The 15,262-nt window shown below is 42.8% G+C and overlaps 1 protein-coding gene across 10 annotated transcripts in view; it reads right to left on the bottom strand.

Moving 5' to 3' along the window:
* The window catches only part of NF1 (neurofibromin 1), a 73,191-nt gene that overhangs the window by 38,529 nt on the left and 19,400 nt on the right, over positions 1–15,262 (bottom strand). For 7 of the 10 annotated variants that reach the window (XM_072916739.1, XM_072916741.1, XM_072916734.1 and 4 more), the window contains 19 exons: positions 14,967–15,080; positions 14,571–14,650; positions 13,885–14,008; positions 13,152–13,295; positions 12,522–12,768; positions 12,139–12,212; positions 11,945–12,028; positions 11,387–11,827; positions 10,849–10,988; positions 10,292–10,414; positions 9,928–10,011; positions 9,463–9,579; positions 8,369–8,550; positions 8,081–8,292; positions 7,335–7,496; positions 6,554–6,657; positions 5,822–5,957; positions 2,782–2,844; positions 809–967 (listed from right to left, as the gene is read on the bottom strand). In XM_072916739.1, coding sequence (XP_072772840.1) covers positions 809–967; positions 2,782–2,844; positions 5,822–5,957; positions 6,554–6,657; positions 7,335–7,496; positions 8,081–8,292; positions 8,369–8,550; positions 9,463–9,579; positions 9,928–10,011; positions 10,292–10,414; positions 10,849–10,988; positions 11,387–11,827; positions 11,945–12,028; positions 12,139–12,212; positions 12,522–12,768; positions 13,152–13,295; positions 13,885–14,008; positions 14,571–14,650; positions 14,967–15,080 — 2,790 coding nt within the window. The remainder of the gene's footprint in view (positions 1–808; positions 968–2,781; positions 2,845–5,821; positions 5,958–6,553; positions 6,658–7,334; positions 7,497–8,080; positions 8,293–8,368; positions 8,551–9,462; positions 9,580–9,927; positions 10,012–10,291; positions 10,415–10,848; positions 10,989–11,386; positions 11,828–11,944; positions 12,029–12,138; positions 12,213–12,521; positions 12,769–13,151; positions 13,296–13,884; positions 14,009–14,570; positions 14,651–14,966; positions 15,081–15,262) is intronic. The other 3 variants (XM_072916736.1, XM_041720059.2, XM_072916740.1) reach the window with 2 other exon arrangements.

Raw genomic sequence — 15,262 nt, 5'->3', positions numbered from 1 at the left:
AGAAACATGCAGACACACAGAGGTTTAATGTATTACCTGTTACAGTAATTGATACAAATACTTCTGCCGGTGAAATTAAACTGGCAGAAACAGTTCATTTTCACTTGTTGTCTTGAGATTTCACAACAAAAAGCCAGTAAGTAAATTTAAAATACATTCATTTCCAAAGTATTTTCTTTCTCATACATTTAAATACTAAAAACAGTTCACTTTTTTATGCTCTTTAAACCAGGAAAATAAATCACCTTTCAAACCACCAGTAAGTTATTAAGTATTTTATCCTGGAATTTAAGAAAGGTAAGTAAAAGCAGTAACACACCCCCAGTTAAAGAAAAATACAATTTCCCAACATTTACAGTAGATAATATACACAGGCCATAGAACTTGTATGCCCTCATTAAACCTTTTTAAAATTTTTTTTACAAGAAATATTACCAAATAAGATTAAAGACAGGAAAAATCCCTTCTTTAGCAGTGGGTTGAACTGATAAATGCTGGCTGCTGCAACCCTCACTGCACCCACAGAACATCGGTCTCTTTGTTAGCTTCCAAATGAGAAGTTCAAGGGAAAGGCTGGAATTCCACTCTCTTATCCATCCTTTTGGCAAAGTGCGCACCCCCATCCTTACACTGCTGAGAGCTCAAACAATGCCACGATGCGTAAACATGGCACAGACACTGCACTTTCTATAAACGTGACTGCTACAAAAGCCTGCACGTTTCCCCCATTTTCTCATACTGCTCTAGGAGCAGTGCTGCAGCAGGCAGAACACAAACCCGGGGCACGCACAGACGTGTCTGGATTCACCTTTGACATGAGCTTGAGCCCACGCTCGATGCGGGGCGGGGGTTTCTTGTCCAGGATGCCCGCCTCGTACGGGGACACGATGGCAGGGTTGATGAAGCGCAGGAACATGGCGCTGCCCACGGCCCCGATGCTGTTCTGGGGGAAGCGCTGGCTCACCACCTGTGCACGGACAATTACACACAACAGTCCTGCATTAAGCAACGGGCAAGGGCTCCCCAAAGCCTTGCACGGCAAGCCAAGCCAAAGCATTCTTTCCACACCGATCATGCTCAGCACACTGGAGTGGGACTCTCTTGCATCCCAGAGAACCAGAACAGGAAGGAAAGGAGTGGGGTTCTCGGACAGCAGCTGGCTCTCCTCAGCTGCTGCCCAGCTCCCTTGGCAGGGACACGGCTCCCAGAGCTCCTGGCCACGTCTCAAAGCTGACCCCACGCAGGTGCCACAGCCCCAGACTCAGGTGTGCACTGCCCTCTCCCAGCACAGGGAGCACCTTCCACCTACTGGGTCTCGGATCTGTGTTTGTGACTGCACAACTGAGCCACAAGCCTCTCCAGCAATAACACTGCTCTACAGCTTCAGGAGTAATTTTCCATTTGTGAGGAGGAGCTCTTTGCAGAAATACCCTTCAAAACCATCACCTGTCCACAACAGGACAGAAGGAGCCAGAGCTGAGTGGCCAGTGCACTCCTCTGCCTACACATACGCTGTATAAAACCACTGAGCAGATTTAAAATATTGTCCTTTGCCATCCAGGAAAAAGTAACTCTGAAGAAATCTCCTCTCTTTTAGGAAATCAACTATGAGTTACTAAGAGAAGAGTTGTTCTTTGGATGTCTTTGATTTAACTTTGAAAAGTTAAAGACAAAGCTTCCTGACAAAAATAAAGTTCTTAGATATTCAACATGTGGTTATATAAAACATCAGTATCCATATGTGCATATTGTAATGAGTAACAATGGTTAATCAAAAGGAATCAGATTGTTCCTTTCCACAGAACAAAATTGCTATTATCTGTATTATCCTGTATAGTTTAAGATTAAAAAAAAAATGCCTCCAAACAAATCCCAGTTTAATAAAATACTTCAAAACATAACTAATGCAATCTCAAATCATGCTGCTTAAACCAGACAAAGCCATTAGTACAAAACACACCAAGAATCACTTTGGTTCAGTAGCAACTCCAGTCAGTTACCTTGTGATGCAATTACTGACATTTTCTTGTAAAATACTGGTTTGCCCTCAGCTTTTGCATTTTAAACATGATTACTATTCTGCTCAGTTATAGCAAAAATAAGATAGTATTTAATAAAAGTCTAGATTTCCATTCTGGTTGATTCATACTTTGTACTCTGAGGTCACTGCCAAAGAAAAGAGTAAGTCTGAACTTTTAAAGACAATGCTCTAAAGCAACCCACAGATCTAAACCCTAACACAGCAAGTTACTGAAAATGGAAAACCTGCTTTTCCAAGGAAATAATACAAGTGCTAAAGTTGGGGTTTTCTCACATAATCACAAAGGAAACAAAAGAAAATGTGTCAGAAACAAGGCCCACAAGCCTCTTTCCAGTACCCCACAAATATTAATGGTTCTTTGCCCAGGATGCAAGCTCAGGTTATCTGCCAGAGTGTTAAAGCAGCTCAACAGACCCAGATTTTTCTCAAAACCAAAGAAAACATTTTTCTTCCACAATTTTTTATTTTGAAGATGGTGGCAAGGCTAGAAGAGTCAGAATATTAAATACTAAGCAGTAATGTTAAAAATGTCTCATTTACTCAAATAGGCACACAGAGAATATTTTAAATCTACACTTAATTCCAGTGTTAATTGAAATGAAAGTTATTTTGTGCCAGAATTAGTAGAATGATTTTACAGTGAGGTCAAATAGACTGAAGTGAAGATATTTTGAACAAACAGCAAAAGACTTCTGTTGTGCTTTGAAAGAAATGGCTAATAAAAAGGTCTCCAAACTTACTGATTTTTTGTTTTCCTTTTTTTCTTTTACGGTAGCTTTATTCAGTAGAGAGTGGCAAGTTGCCTACAGAACAGAGATGAGCACAAACAAGTCACAGCACCAACTACATACAGCAACAAAAAACCAATGTTGACTTGTACATAAATTACACAGTAAAATGTAACAAACATAACCAACAGAAAATGAAATATATAAACTAAAGACTGATGACGGAGTTTTTATTCCACAGTTTTATTACATCTTGTTTACAAAGCACTAAATACAAAACAAGCAAATGTTGAATTTCAATCATTTCTACTATTTCTGGCTAGATTAAAAGTCAAACCACATCAATGTGCTCATGATACACAATCTTGGGCCTTAAATCGTGTATTCAGCTTTCAAATGTATTTTACCATCCCCAAATAATTTTAACAATACAAATAGTAGTGTTATACCATTGAAATACATATTGCTTTTTAAATTAAATTTAGAGTTTTGAATCTTCCAATGTTTCTCTGTGTGTCCTTCAATTTGGTTAGACCTGTGAACCATCAGGGTTACTACCACTGTGAGAGGTAACTCTGCCATAAAACACTCTCTGGACAAAGGAAGAAAAAAGCTACAGTCTTTGTTAATTTATTAGAGATTTCCAAGTCAAGAGATCTGACTTGATGGTGCTTATTTCTGCATTTCACTGAGACGCAAAGGGACCTACCAAGAAGACTCCAATTCTGCCCTACTTCCAGCAGCATCTGAGCAAAGCCCCAGGCCCTCGTGCCCTGCTCCCCAGGCAGAGGTGCAGCAGCACTCCCGGGAGCTGGGACAGGGCTGGGCATTCCTGGGAAGCTCCAGCAGCACCAGGGCTGGGTCCCAGCCAGCTGCAGCACTCAGCCCCCTCCAGAGGGTGACACTGGCACTGGCACAGACCTTCCACACGTTCAGGATGGGACAGCACGAACAGCAACCACCCCAACCCAAACCAGCCAGTAAAGCCCTCTGCTAAGCAAGCTGAACTGAAACCTGAGCAGGACCTATTAGTATTTAACCAGTGGCACCTCTGCCAACTTGCCCTGTGTACTTCCAGGAGTGGCTCCTGAAGCACTTGCACACACACTCTACTCTCTGGGGTACTGCAGCTAGAGGAAAATTTCCACCTTGCTTTCACAAGGCAAGCCACGTATGTTCATGGGGATTTTATGGAAGAGCCAGCACAGATCCTCTGTAAGAGTTACTGTGAGCATGCTTGCTCTCACAACACACTCCTGAACATACATTACCTGTAAGGAGCCAGGTGAATCTGTCCCAGTAGCCAGTTATTGATGTTTCCAAAGGAAAACACTCATTGGGCTCTGTTCCCGAACAGAAACACCAGCCAGCACTGATGCCAATATCCAGCTAAAGACACCATTTCTGTGAGGTTGCTACAGAGATTAAAACTAGCTACTAATCATTTACAGAACACATCTGGTGAGCATTCTTTGCACACAGCTATTTTAAAACTCTAAGCATGAAAAAACCACCACAAAATTCAGTATAATTTACTCTCATTAGTGCTTGGGATAGAACACGTTCACCTTTTTAAAAGGGAAGTTATCTTATAAAGATCACCTATTTGGTTCTTACGATAAAAATGGATTAATGCCCCCAAATCGGATCTTAGTTTTACTTTCTTTCAGATAACGGCCAGACTCTTCAAAACTCTGAAATCTTAAGTACAGAATGTTTATCACAAATACTGTTAGTCAAATACTTGTACAGAAATCTAGTTGTTACTAGAAACAGTAAAAGTAGTAAATATTGAAGCTAAATATCAGTTAATACCACTTGTATATCTGCCAGTAAATCATCTCTTCCAGGAACAAATTACCCTTAATACCACACACAGTAAAGGTAAGAATAAAGCAAACACACTTGGAAAGGCTTCCATAGAAGAATCTCTGGGAATGCCTGCTGGTGAGCATATTTTAAAAATTCCATTTCACAAAGCAATTACAAATGGTTTGCACATAAATAATTGCTACCAATGGACCAGTGAAATGGCAATAATCTGGCACATGCTGGAAACAGCATATAAACCCAGTTCTGGGATGAGGTGTGGGAGAATGCAACATCCAATAACAGAAGGAACAACCAAGACTGTGTGTGATATTCTCAGTAACACTCAAATATTCTTCTAGTTGATGTATGTGACACTGTGGCCATGAAGGAAACCAATGTGCTCACTTCATTTCCTCCTTACAAAACCCAAACACATCAAAAAACCCCAAAGTCACTCTGCCACCAACCCAAACACAGCCACTGTCAGCAAGAGAAACCAAAAGCCTTCAGAGGCTTTTACAGAGCTGTCAGCAGGGACAAGGCTTGGTATCTGCTTCAATGCAAGGGCTCACAGAACAACCCCAGACCACAACAGTGCCAACACACATTCCCTGTTCTCATTCCCCAGCTCTGGGCATTGCAGCAGTTTCCCCGGTGACCCCAGCATCCCCTGTGCAAATGTGACAGGATTTTTGTTACTCATCACTAGTTCACACAGGTCAGAAAATCCATCTGCTTGGCTTTGCTTTAGACCTGAATACAGACTATGGCTGAAAGGGCAGAGTAGCTCTTCCAGAGCACCTCACTGAGACCACGGCTCCAATATTCCACCAGGCACAGCATTTCTGTGACAGCCTCCAACTGGACTGGAAACTGCACTCCCAGTGAGCTCCGAGGGAACTCCTACTCAGATTTTTAGCAGCAGCTGAATCCATCAGAAACATACACGGGGATCCAGCAGGACACTGGGCTCAGCAGCCACGGGACAGAGCAGAGGAGCTGAGGATGGAGGTCAGGGAACCCGAGTACCTTCAGTCACCTCGTGATTGCCAACACAACCCTTAAAACACCACTTAGCCCCAGCGTTCAGACTGGTGTTACTTATCAAAGCAGCAGTACTTATCAAATGCCTGAGAAAAGCCTTTAGAGATGCCCCCTGTGTCTAGCACCAAACTCCAAACTGCTGGAATTGCACAAACCAACCCCAAAGCTTAGGGGCAGGCAACCACTGCAGGCATACCTGGTATAAACAATGGCACACACTGCGCAGCTGGGGTGGGAACTCCGAGGAGGAATTAATGATTGCCTGAAAAAACTTGTCTGTCATTTGCAAGAGACTCCGCTGGTTCTCTTCAAGGCTTTCTGTGGGCTCCAGCCTGAAACAGACCCACACATGTATGACCAGCAATCAAACATAACACAAACTGCACTTACATCCTTGGTAAGAACCTCATTTCCCCTTTTTCTTATGGAAATACTTGTGATCTTTTACACAAAAGTTTCCATCACTGTTTTAAACTACGTAAGGAAACTATGTAAGATACAAATAAAAGGTCATGTAAAATTCAGTAATGGACAGACAGCTGTAGGTGGGATTCTCTCAGACCACTTCATACTAACACATGCATAACAATTCCTACTGATAACTGCTTTATCAGTTCAGGATTTTTTATCTGCAAGGAATTTTGAGGTAGACACAGTTGATGGTTAAAGTATTAATTAGAAGGTCTATCTTTGCATAAGCTACTTAAGAGATGAATACTTTTAATTTTTCTAAGAGTCAGAAATAATTTAAAGCAACAGAGCAAGAGGGCTGCAGAGACAATTAATGTGCCTGGAAAAGTGAGAGGTACAACAGTATGAAAGCATGAGAAAAATATCTGCCACAAGGAAAAAGGAATCCTATTACAGACAATGAGCGGGAATCATGTTTACAGATAAATACATCTGCTGCTCGCCCTGAATCTCAAACCTTGTTGGATCCACCTCAAAGCTGACGTGCTGCCACTCAGGGGATGTGATCACAGTCCGCAACAAGGGTTCCAACAGCTTCTGCAAATATGTAGCACCATAGACCTGTGTGCAGGGGAAACAAGGACAGATTGACACAGGAATGCTGCAAAGCTCTGGAAGCTTTCAATGGCCTGAAAACACTTGATCTGTTTTGGCATAAGCCAAATTCCTGTAAAACTTGGGTTTGTATATTATAATCTCACCTCTGGAACACAACCAAGGTCAATTTCTACAAGTATTTTAATTAATTCCCAATTAGAGAAAAATAACAACCCAGCTGACCAGCAGACATTCTTTCTTAGGGGACTGATTCCACACTTCACCTCTGTTTGTACACAACTTTTTGAACTGAAATGGGAGCACAAACAAGACCTGAGAATTTACCAGGAACAGTCCTCCAGCTGGCACTGACCCAGAATCATTCATATAACTGAACTAGTCAGAAAGGCAAAAGTTTAGTGCCAGGGACATACCTACTTTTTAAGGACCTGAACATAAGCATTCTACAAGATTCACTTCATGAAATGTTAAAACACAAAAAGAAACCTTTGTAAATTTAACAGATGTGAGAGCTGAGACTAACTCAAACTGAGACCCAAAGGCAACTCAGTATGGCTTTTATCTAATCCCATTACTCAAGTGCTTAATGACACAGACTGGCAGCTTTGTATTTTCATATTACTAAACTTTTCCTGCTATTCAAGAGATCTTTAGCAGAGAAAAAAAAAGAGATGATGTACCTTAAAACAGAAAGTCATTATTTTACTGGCTAAACTGTTTCCTCGGAAGAGTGTCTGCATGGAGTCTGCCAACTCGACCTCCTTTGAGAACATATTCCAGAGGAGCTGGTAGAGCAGGTGCCGGGAATCAAAGAGTGTGACCAGGACACGAGCCAGCTCATCCTTAAAGGGAGGAACAAGAGTTAATCTGACTCGCAGGGAGCCAAGGCAAGTATGAAATCCAGTACTATGACAAAATCACCAAGCAGTTTGCAATAAAGTTTTGTGTCTGCTATGGGCTCTGACAGGTAAATACCAAATTACACAAAAACAATCTCTCTGCAAACGCTTCCTATGCTACTGCTTGTCTAAAAATCTGCCTCAGGCTATCCAGTCTTACAAGTTCATAATGGTTATCCAGACAGACAAGCAGCTACTCCGCTGTATAACAAAGCCCAACTTATCTTGCTAAAACTTAGAAGAGCAAACACAATTCTGTGTGTGTGTGCAACACAGCACACACCACCTGTAATAAATAACCAGCCCAGATGCATTTATTATAATAACTGCATATAAAATCGTTCTTAGATATTAACTAAAATGTAGTTTATCACCAAGATCTGAACTTAGATTCAGTACATTTTTATGAACATACAAAGAAAGTCTAGCTCAGGGGCAGTTCTATTCTCTCTGTACCAGACTGCTGTTGCACTTTTTATTTCAAGTCTTATTATCTTAACAAAACGTAGGAAATAAAATCAACTTACCCACTGAGAACAAGGCACCACATTGGCTAAAGCCATAGCAATAGGAAGCTCTCCCTGATCACCCATCATTGTAACCAACTCCACCAATCTCTCAAACCGATCTGCCAGCACCGTTTCTGCCAAGGTATCAAATTCTGTCCCCTGCTGCAAGATTTTGGTGAGGACTTCCATAAAGGTGGCTCTGGTCTGGAGGTCTTTATGATAGCCCAAGCCTGAAGGAGGGAAGGCAGCAGCATAAGGAGGATGTAAAAGCAGGGCAGGCGCTGCGCCAGGCAGGCAGGGCGTTACCTATGGAGTGCATGAGGCCGCTGTCCACGTTGGCGTTGAGCAGGTTGGACATGGCCAGCACGGTGCAGTGCCGCAGCGACGCCAGCCTGCGCGACATGCCGCGCTTGCGCCCGCCCGCCGCCGCGCCGTCCTCCTCCGCCTCGCTGCAGTCGTTCAGCAGGTTCATGAACAGCGTGAAGTACCTGGGGACAGGCCCTCACGGTCACACGCGCCCTGCCAGGCAGCCAAGCTCAACAAACCTCCTGACACCTCACCCAGGGGAGCAACCACACAATAAACCTCTCCAAAACCTCACCCATGGGGGCCAACACACAACAAACCTCCCAAATCCTCACCCATGGGAGCCAACGCACAACAAACCTCCTGAAACCTCACCCAGGGGAGCAATCACAAAATAAACCTCCCCAAAACCTCACCCATGGGAGCCAACACACAACAAACCTCCCAAAACCTCACCCATGGGGGCCAACACACAACAAACCTCCCAAATCCTCACCCTTGGGAGCCAACACACAACAAACCTCCCAAATCCTCACCCATGGGAGCCAACACACAACAAACCTCCTGAAACCTCACCCCCAGCAGCAATCACACAACAAACCTCCCAAAACCACACCCTCAGCAGCAATCACACAACAAACCTCCCCAAAACCTCACCCCCACCCCAAGGAGCCTCCTTGCAGCACAGCCCAAACCTTAACTGTGCTCCAACAACCTCCCTTTGTCCCAAACCTGTGTGCCCATTCCCCCTAACACTGGTGTGCCTCAACCAATGGATGTCTTTAAAGAGCGTTTAAGTTTCATGGATAAAAATAAATAAAATACAGTATCAAATTGAGGTAATTCCTGCCGTGACTGAAAAACACATCGGCATTAAGCAGAAAAAAAAGCCAAATTTTCTAATTATTTTTTAAATGGAAATGTTTTCATAAACCTACAAAGCAGAGATTTTCAAATAGCCCAGAAAAGAGGTAATTCTTGTTGGGATAATAAAATCATTTCTGCTGGAAGAAAAGCACAGTTTGTAATAAAGGTCATATAGGGCTTCTACTTAGAGTGATCGTATAGAGAAACAGTTAAAAGTCACTATTTACTTGAGAAATAACTGAGATTTTGCTTCCATCAACTCAACACCATCTCCTTCTTCAGGCTGGAGTGGAAGCCCAGCAAGAAGAGAGACCACTGCTTCCATACTTGCCTGGTCCAAATCTCTGAAAAATAAAGTTTAACAAGTATAAGTCACTTTTGCTTATAGTTCTACCTGCAGATGAAAAATAACACTTTTAATAACAAAAAGTATTCTACTAAGGTTCTGTCCATCATGAAAACAGCTCTTATATTTTGTGTTACAGGTTCTAAATTAGATAAAGTATTAAAAGGAGCCAAGTAATTTAAGACTAAACATTAAATATAATTCTCCTGTTGCTCACCAAAGCTTCTATTTCAATTTTTCTCTTTTCCTTAACATTATTATTGTTATAGCAAGCCCAACATGCCAGTTCATCCATGGGTATCAAATGCCACCGGGAATGCTGTTACAGGTGAAGAGTGCCTCTTACCTTGTCAAGCATTTCACATCCTCATCTGTTGCTTGATTAGAAGTTCCCATTACCCAGTCTGTCAAATATTCCACCATTTTGTTCCTGTTACACATAAATAGATTGTTTTAGCTTTGTTGGTTTTTTTCCACCGGTGTGTATCACACATTAAATTGTTACAAGTGTCCAGTATCACCACAAACTAAATAATACTTAAATGAAGCACCAGGCTCATAATTATTCTGAAAAGAAAGACAAAGGAACTCTCCCTGTACCAGGAATATTGGTGTGACTGGGCTTTGGTTTCTTTTTTAACCACCTTACCAAAGAAAACCACACATGCCCACAGTACTCTACCCTGTAAGTTAGGTAATGCCATTCTTACCTAAATTTCATTTCTTGACAAAATGAAAGGTCATCTCTCCTTTCCATCATTACTTCTACTAACTGACAGAGCTTTGTTTTTATTTGAATGGCATGTACCAGATTTCCGAGCACACGCACATACCTGAAATAAAAAGCAAAAAGATTAATTAAATACTTCATGCTACTTCACTTCCTCTGCCCCAAGAAAGCCCCTGCATCAGAAGCAAATTTCTTCTGGCCAAAATTTTCTATCAGTGTAATAGTGAACAGAAATCTCCCCTTCAGCTGGTTTTTAACCACTAACATCAATGTACAGAAAAATAACCAGGATCACCTATGGGAACAGGGCAAAGCTATGGAATGGTCAGCTCTTTAAAAAACAATAGTCACTATTCAGCAATGCACTTTATGCTACACAACTTCCACAATTACTGAAGTTGTCAGAACCATAAGGAGGATCAGAAAATCAGCTGCTGCTTCTCCACGGACACAAGCAGAGAAGATATAAACTAGAAGACTCCAAGTCACTTCTTAAACATAATGCCTGTGTATAGGAAGGTCAAGAATGCTCCTTACCTAACCAGATTCAGCATCATTGTCTCAATGCTCGCTTGTCCGAGGTGTTCTGAGCTCCCTTCTGTGTGATTGTCAAGCAAATTCTTCATTATAGCAATGGTTTGCTCTACAAATTGTGTGTTGGTGTCAGTTAACAAGACCTACAGGATGAAAATTTCTGGTTAATTTTTTACATGTAAAACCAGAGAAGGGTATTTGCCAAATACACGGCAACATTTCAAAAATCTCACGGACAAGCATTGTTCTAGTTACCACCAAGTCAATACCACCAAGAATTCCAATACATGTCACGATACGTGAACACTGCCAGCCTTAAAGATTCCACAAACAATCTCAGACTCTGCACTCAAGAGTTCACTACTCAAGAATGTTAAATAACAGCCCAGAATCACAACCACAATAATCATTAACATGTGCTGTGACAATCACTCTGCTCACAGGGGGTGTGCACAGAACACAAACAGGGATCCATTTCAGCCACCCAGGGGAAAAGCAGGACTGACACAAACGTGAATAGTATCACACAACTGTAACTCACCTGTCCTTGAGAATCAAAGAACTTGCTGATGGTATTCTTCAGTTTGTTGAAGAGCATGGGATAAAGCGCTGGACTGAGCTCCAGCCCCACCAGGTCTTTGATGTTGGTGCGTATCTGCAGCCCCACCTTCTCGTGGTTGCAGACCATCAGGGTGAGCAGGCGGTCGATGAATTTGCTGACCGGGGTCTCCACGCCGCCCTCAGTGGAGACCATGGAGATCATGGAGCCCTTGCGCTCGTTGAGGGGGCCCATGGGCGGGCTGTAGGTGGCCAGCCCCGCGCTGCTGCGGTGCTGCAGGCACACCCCGCCCAGGGCACACAGGAATCCCGTCATGTTGATCCACTCCTGCAGCGACTCCGTGTCCGACAGGTCGATGGAGCCGCCGCCGCTGACGTGCGACATCCGCCGCTTCACGATCGTCTTGTGCAGGCTCTCGGTCACCTGGGAGACAACACCTGGTCTTTTGCTATGTGAAAACTCAAACACCTTAAAATAAATAAGCTTAAAGGCTTGTTTAGAATTTCTAAATGTTGAACCAATGGAAAAATTCATAGTCACCTGCCCATCTTCCATTTTGGTCTTTGGATAGTTAAGGATTAGTTTTGTAGCTTGTTCCCATTTTGCATGTGTATCCTCCCAGGCCTGAAAGAAGATAAAATATATCAAGATTTAGCTTCAAAACTATGTGTAGCAACAATTTTTTTTTTTTTTTAATATGCAGACAGAGCATATTAAGTGAGAAGTCAGCTCACCTCTGTGTTGCCTGCAGTGGGGTGCTCAATGCGCCTCAATAACGCCATCACTCTCTTCTGAAGAGCTGCTCTCCCTGCAAAGGGCACAGAACATTTAGCCAAGGTTTTGAAAATCCACCTACATAAAACTTTTGTTCTTTGAAAGTAATTATTGAATTAACAGAACAAGTCTTTAGAAAGGTAGCTTCTTGTTACACAATTGTAAAATCCTCTTGAGCTCAGTCACCCAAATTCCTTACAATTTCTAGCAATTCTAATAACTAAGACATTCCAAACAAAGCCAGAGCAGCATGAAATCAAGAACCTCAGCCCATTTAAAGAACTCAAACAGAAGTAACAGTCTTTTGTCCAGGTACAAAGTTACTTTGACTCCTGACTCTTACCTGTTGACATCATGTTGCTCACAGATGCAAACTCCATGAAAGTGTTGTAGTTTGGTAAAAAATTATGCACAGAGACCTCATCTACTCCACATCTGATTTCGGCCTCCTCACAGAGGTGACGGAAGCAGGACATGGCCACCAGGACTGCCTCGATATCTGGGCTCCACAGGAACATATATAAGGCCACTTCCAGCTTGGTCTGGGCTTGGCGGCAGATCGGGGTCCCACTGCACCCTGCAGTGCTTTCCTGGGAAACATACAATTCCCAGTTGGGCAACATTGCTGTGAAAATTCAGCCCTGGCCAAACTGTGCTTGAAACTTCGTTTGTTCTAGTAGGAATAAGCCATCCTAAAAAGGATCAGAGCTCATATATGCTGTCATGATGCTGTTTGCAATCCTAATCAAAAAATCGCCAACATTTTAACTGAAAAAATTTAACTTTGTAAAGTCTGAAGCATCATTGTTAACCAGCACATTAGATACATACATTATTTAGAATACATATGTCTTTTCCTCCTCAGAAAGAATTTATTTTGTTTTCAAAAATTACTCTAAAAGTAATTTAATTTCTACTTGCCCACAGGGTTTTTATCAAGTGTTAAAATTAACTATCAACATGTATTACTTACTATGGAAGAATTCCCTTTCGCTTTCCTCAGGGTAGCCCCTGGTGCACATCGCATCATATCCTCATGGTCAAGAGAAATTTGACTAGTTCCACTTCCAGAGACATCATAAAGGAAAAGGAAGTGGCAGGAACTCCTATCTGATTGCTACAGAGGGGAGGAAAAGAATATAGCAACTGATACTTTAAAAGCGTTAAAGGCATAGATCTGAGGAAGGTAAAAAGCTCTTGGACATTCACACAGTACTTTTTCCACTGCTGCTCTCAATTTCCTCGTGCTAATGGTATCCTAGACTGATATTTCCCCCTAAGAAATACACCATTTGATACTTTAAGGATATCAGAAAGAAGCAAGTCAGAATTCTGTGACTTAGAAGAACCTGAGATCCAAAATGTGTATTTTACCATTAACCACCTTCTCTTTCTCTCATCTTGGGGACTATTTCCCTGTATTAGGCAAAGAGGCACAAGGCACATGTTTCTGTGAAACATTCCTTTTCCAGGAAAGTACAGCAACCTGTGCAGCTAAAGGGAAAAAAAAAATCCCAAACCTAACTTTGGTTATCAATTCTAACCAAGGTGCCTCACAAAGTAGAGATGAAATCAGAGAACAGAACGTGTAGGAGTAGCTATTAAATCTCTTCCAATCAAAAATAACCTGGTAAATGAAGGAAGTGACACAATAGAGAACAATTCATGTTAATGATCCTAACAGGGAGATGGCAATGTTCACTTACTTTGTTTTTTAGCAGAAATTTATTCCTACAGATGAGAATCTCTCGCAGCCACTTGAGGATTTCTGTACTGCTGAGCATCTGATGACTTGTAAGCTTCTTGCAGATATAAAAAAGCATTTGTGAACTGCAGCAAAATGAAATTCAGCATCAGCCTTCTGACGGAACACCAACACTTCTGAAGGTATTACACTACATTTCACATAGAAATAGGCACTCAGCATGAACACCCTGTGCAAACACTACCCTGGGCTTCCAGCAGTACAACAGAGAGGTGAGAGTGTGCATGGACAGGCCAAGCTCCCCTGGGACCCTTCCCAGCGCCCGCAGCCTGGAGCAGCTGAAGCCCCGCGGGCAGTCCGTCCTGGAGCTCCAGCTCTGCCCGAGACAGAGACAGCACAGACAGGGCAGCACGAGTTACCTACACTGCTCTGACAACGTGTCAACTCTGCTCTGGAAGGAACACATCTAGGGATGTTCCTTCTTCATATCCCGTCAGGCCTCACACTCTCTGTTAAAACTGCCAAAGGGTCCAAATTAGTGTCAAGGGTGACGGGTTTTCCCCCCGCCCAAAGAGACCATGAACTCCCTGTTGTTGCAAAGCTTTCCCAAAATACTCACAGCTATTTCAAAAGAGAAGACAAACCAAAACAGCTATTTCTCTCATTTATATAAGTTAATTTACATACCTGATCTCCCAGAATGTTTCTATAGGAGCATCAGGATTCCACAAGTCAATGCTGTCCAACTGGTGCAGAACCAGCAAGGCCTAAAGCCAAAGAGAGTTTCACTTAAAGACAGAACTTTACAGAGTACCTGAGCATAGGCAGAGAAACAGGTGCAGTCACATATTCATTAACTGCTTTAAGAACAGCAAAAGATATAAAAAGCATTTTCCATAGAAGAGTAAGAGTTCATTGCTAGTCAGTGTCAACAGCATTTGTTTTTAGTCTTTCCTTCATGCTCATACTGCAGCCCCAGAGGCTTTCCCTGGTATTTCTGTCCAAAGCCATGCTGCACACACACACACACACACACACAGACTGCTGAAGGAGGCTGTGGCAGCAGCCCCGGGTGCCCCTCACCTCCATGGCCTCCTGGGCGATGTCGGGCATGCTGGACTGCGGCACCAGCTGCACCAGCCCCGTGATCAGCTCGGCCGTGCTGCCCTGCGAGTCGGGGCCCTGCTTCCTGGGGTTCTGCAGGAAACACACAGCACAGGCTCAGCTGCAAAACCTTCCCCTGCTTGACCACACCACCGACAGCTCCTGCAGAACTCCTGCTGCTGAACTAGGGGGATTTTGGGATCTTTCAGAGAATCTGTTATTTTATTTTTAATCCATAACACGCCTTGCATATCATGTCTCTGACAGAACTGGAG

This window comes from Taeniopygia guttata, chromosome 19, assembly GCF_048771995.1.
Source record: "Taeniopygia guttata chromosome 19, bTaeGut7.mat, whole genome shotgun sequence".
NCBI classification, from domain to species: domain Eukaryota; kingdom Metazoa; phylum Chordata; class Aves; order Passeriformes; family Estrildidae; genus Taeniopygia; species Taeniopygia guttata.
Note: the sequence above shows the minus strand (reverse complement) of the source record. Positions and strands in the feature narration are given on the sequence as shown.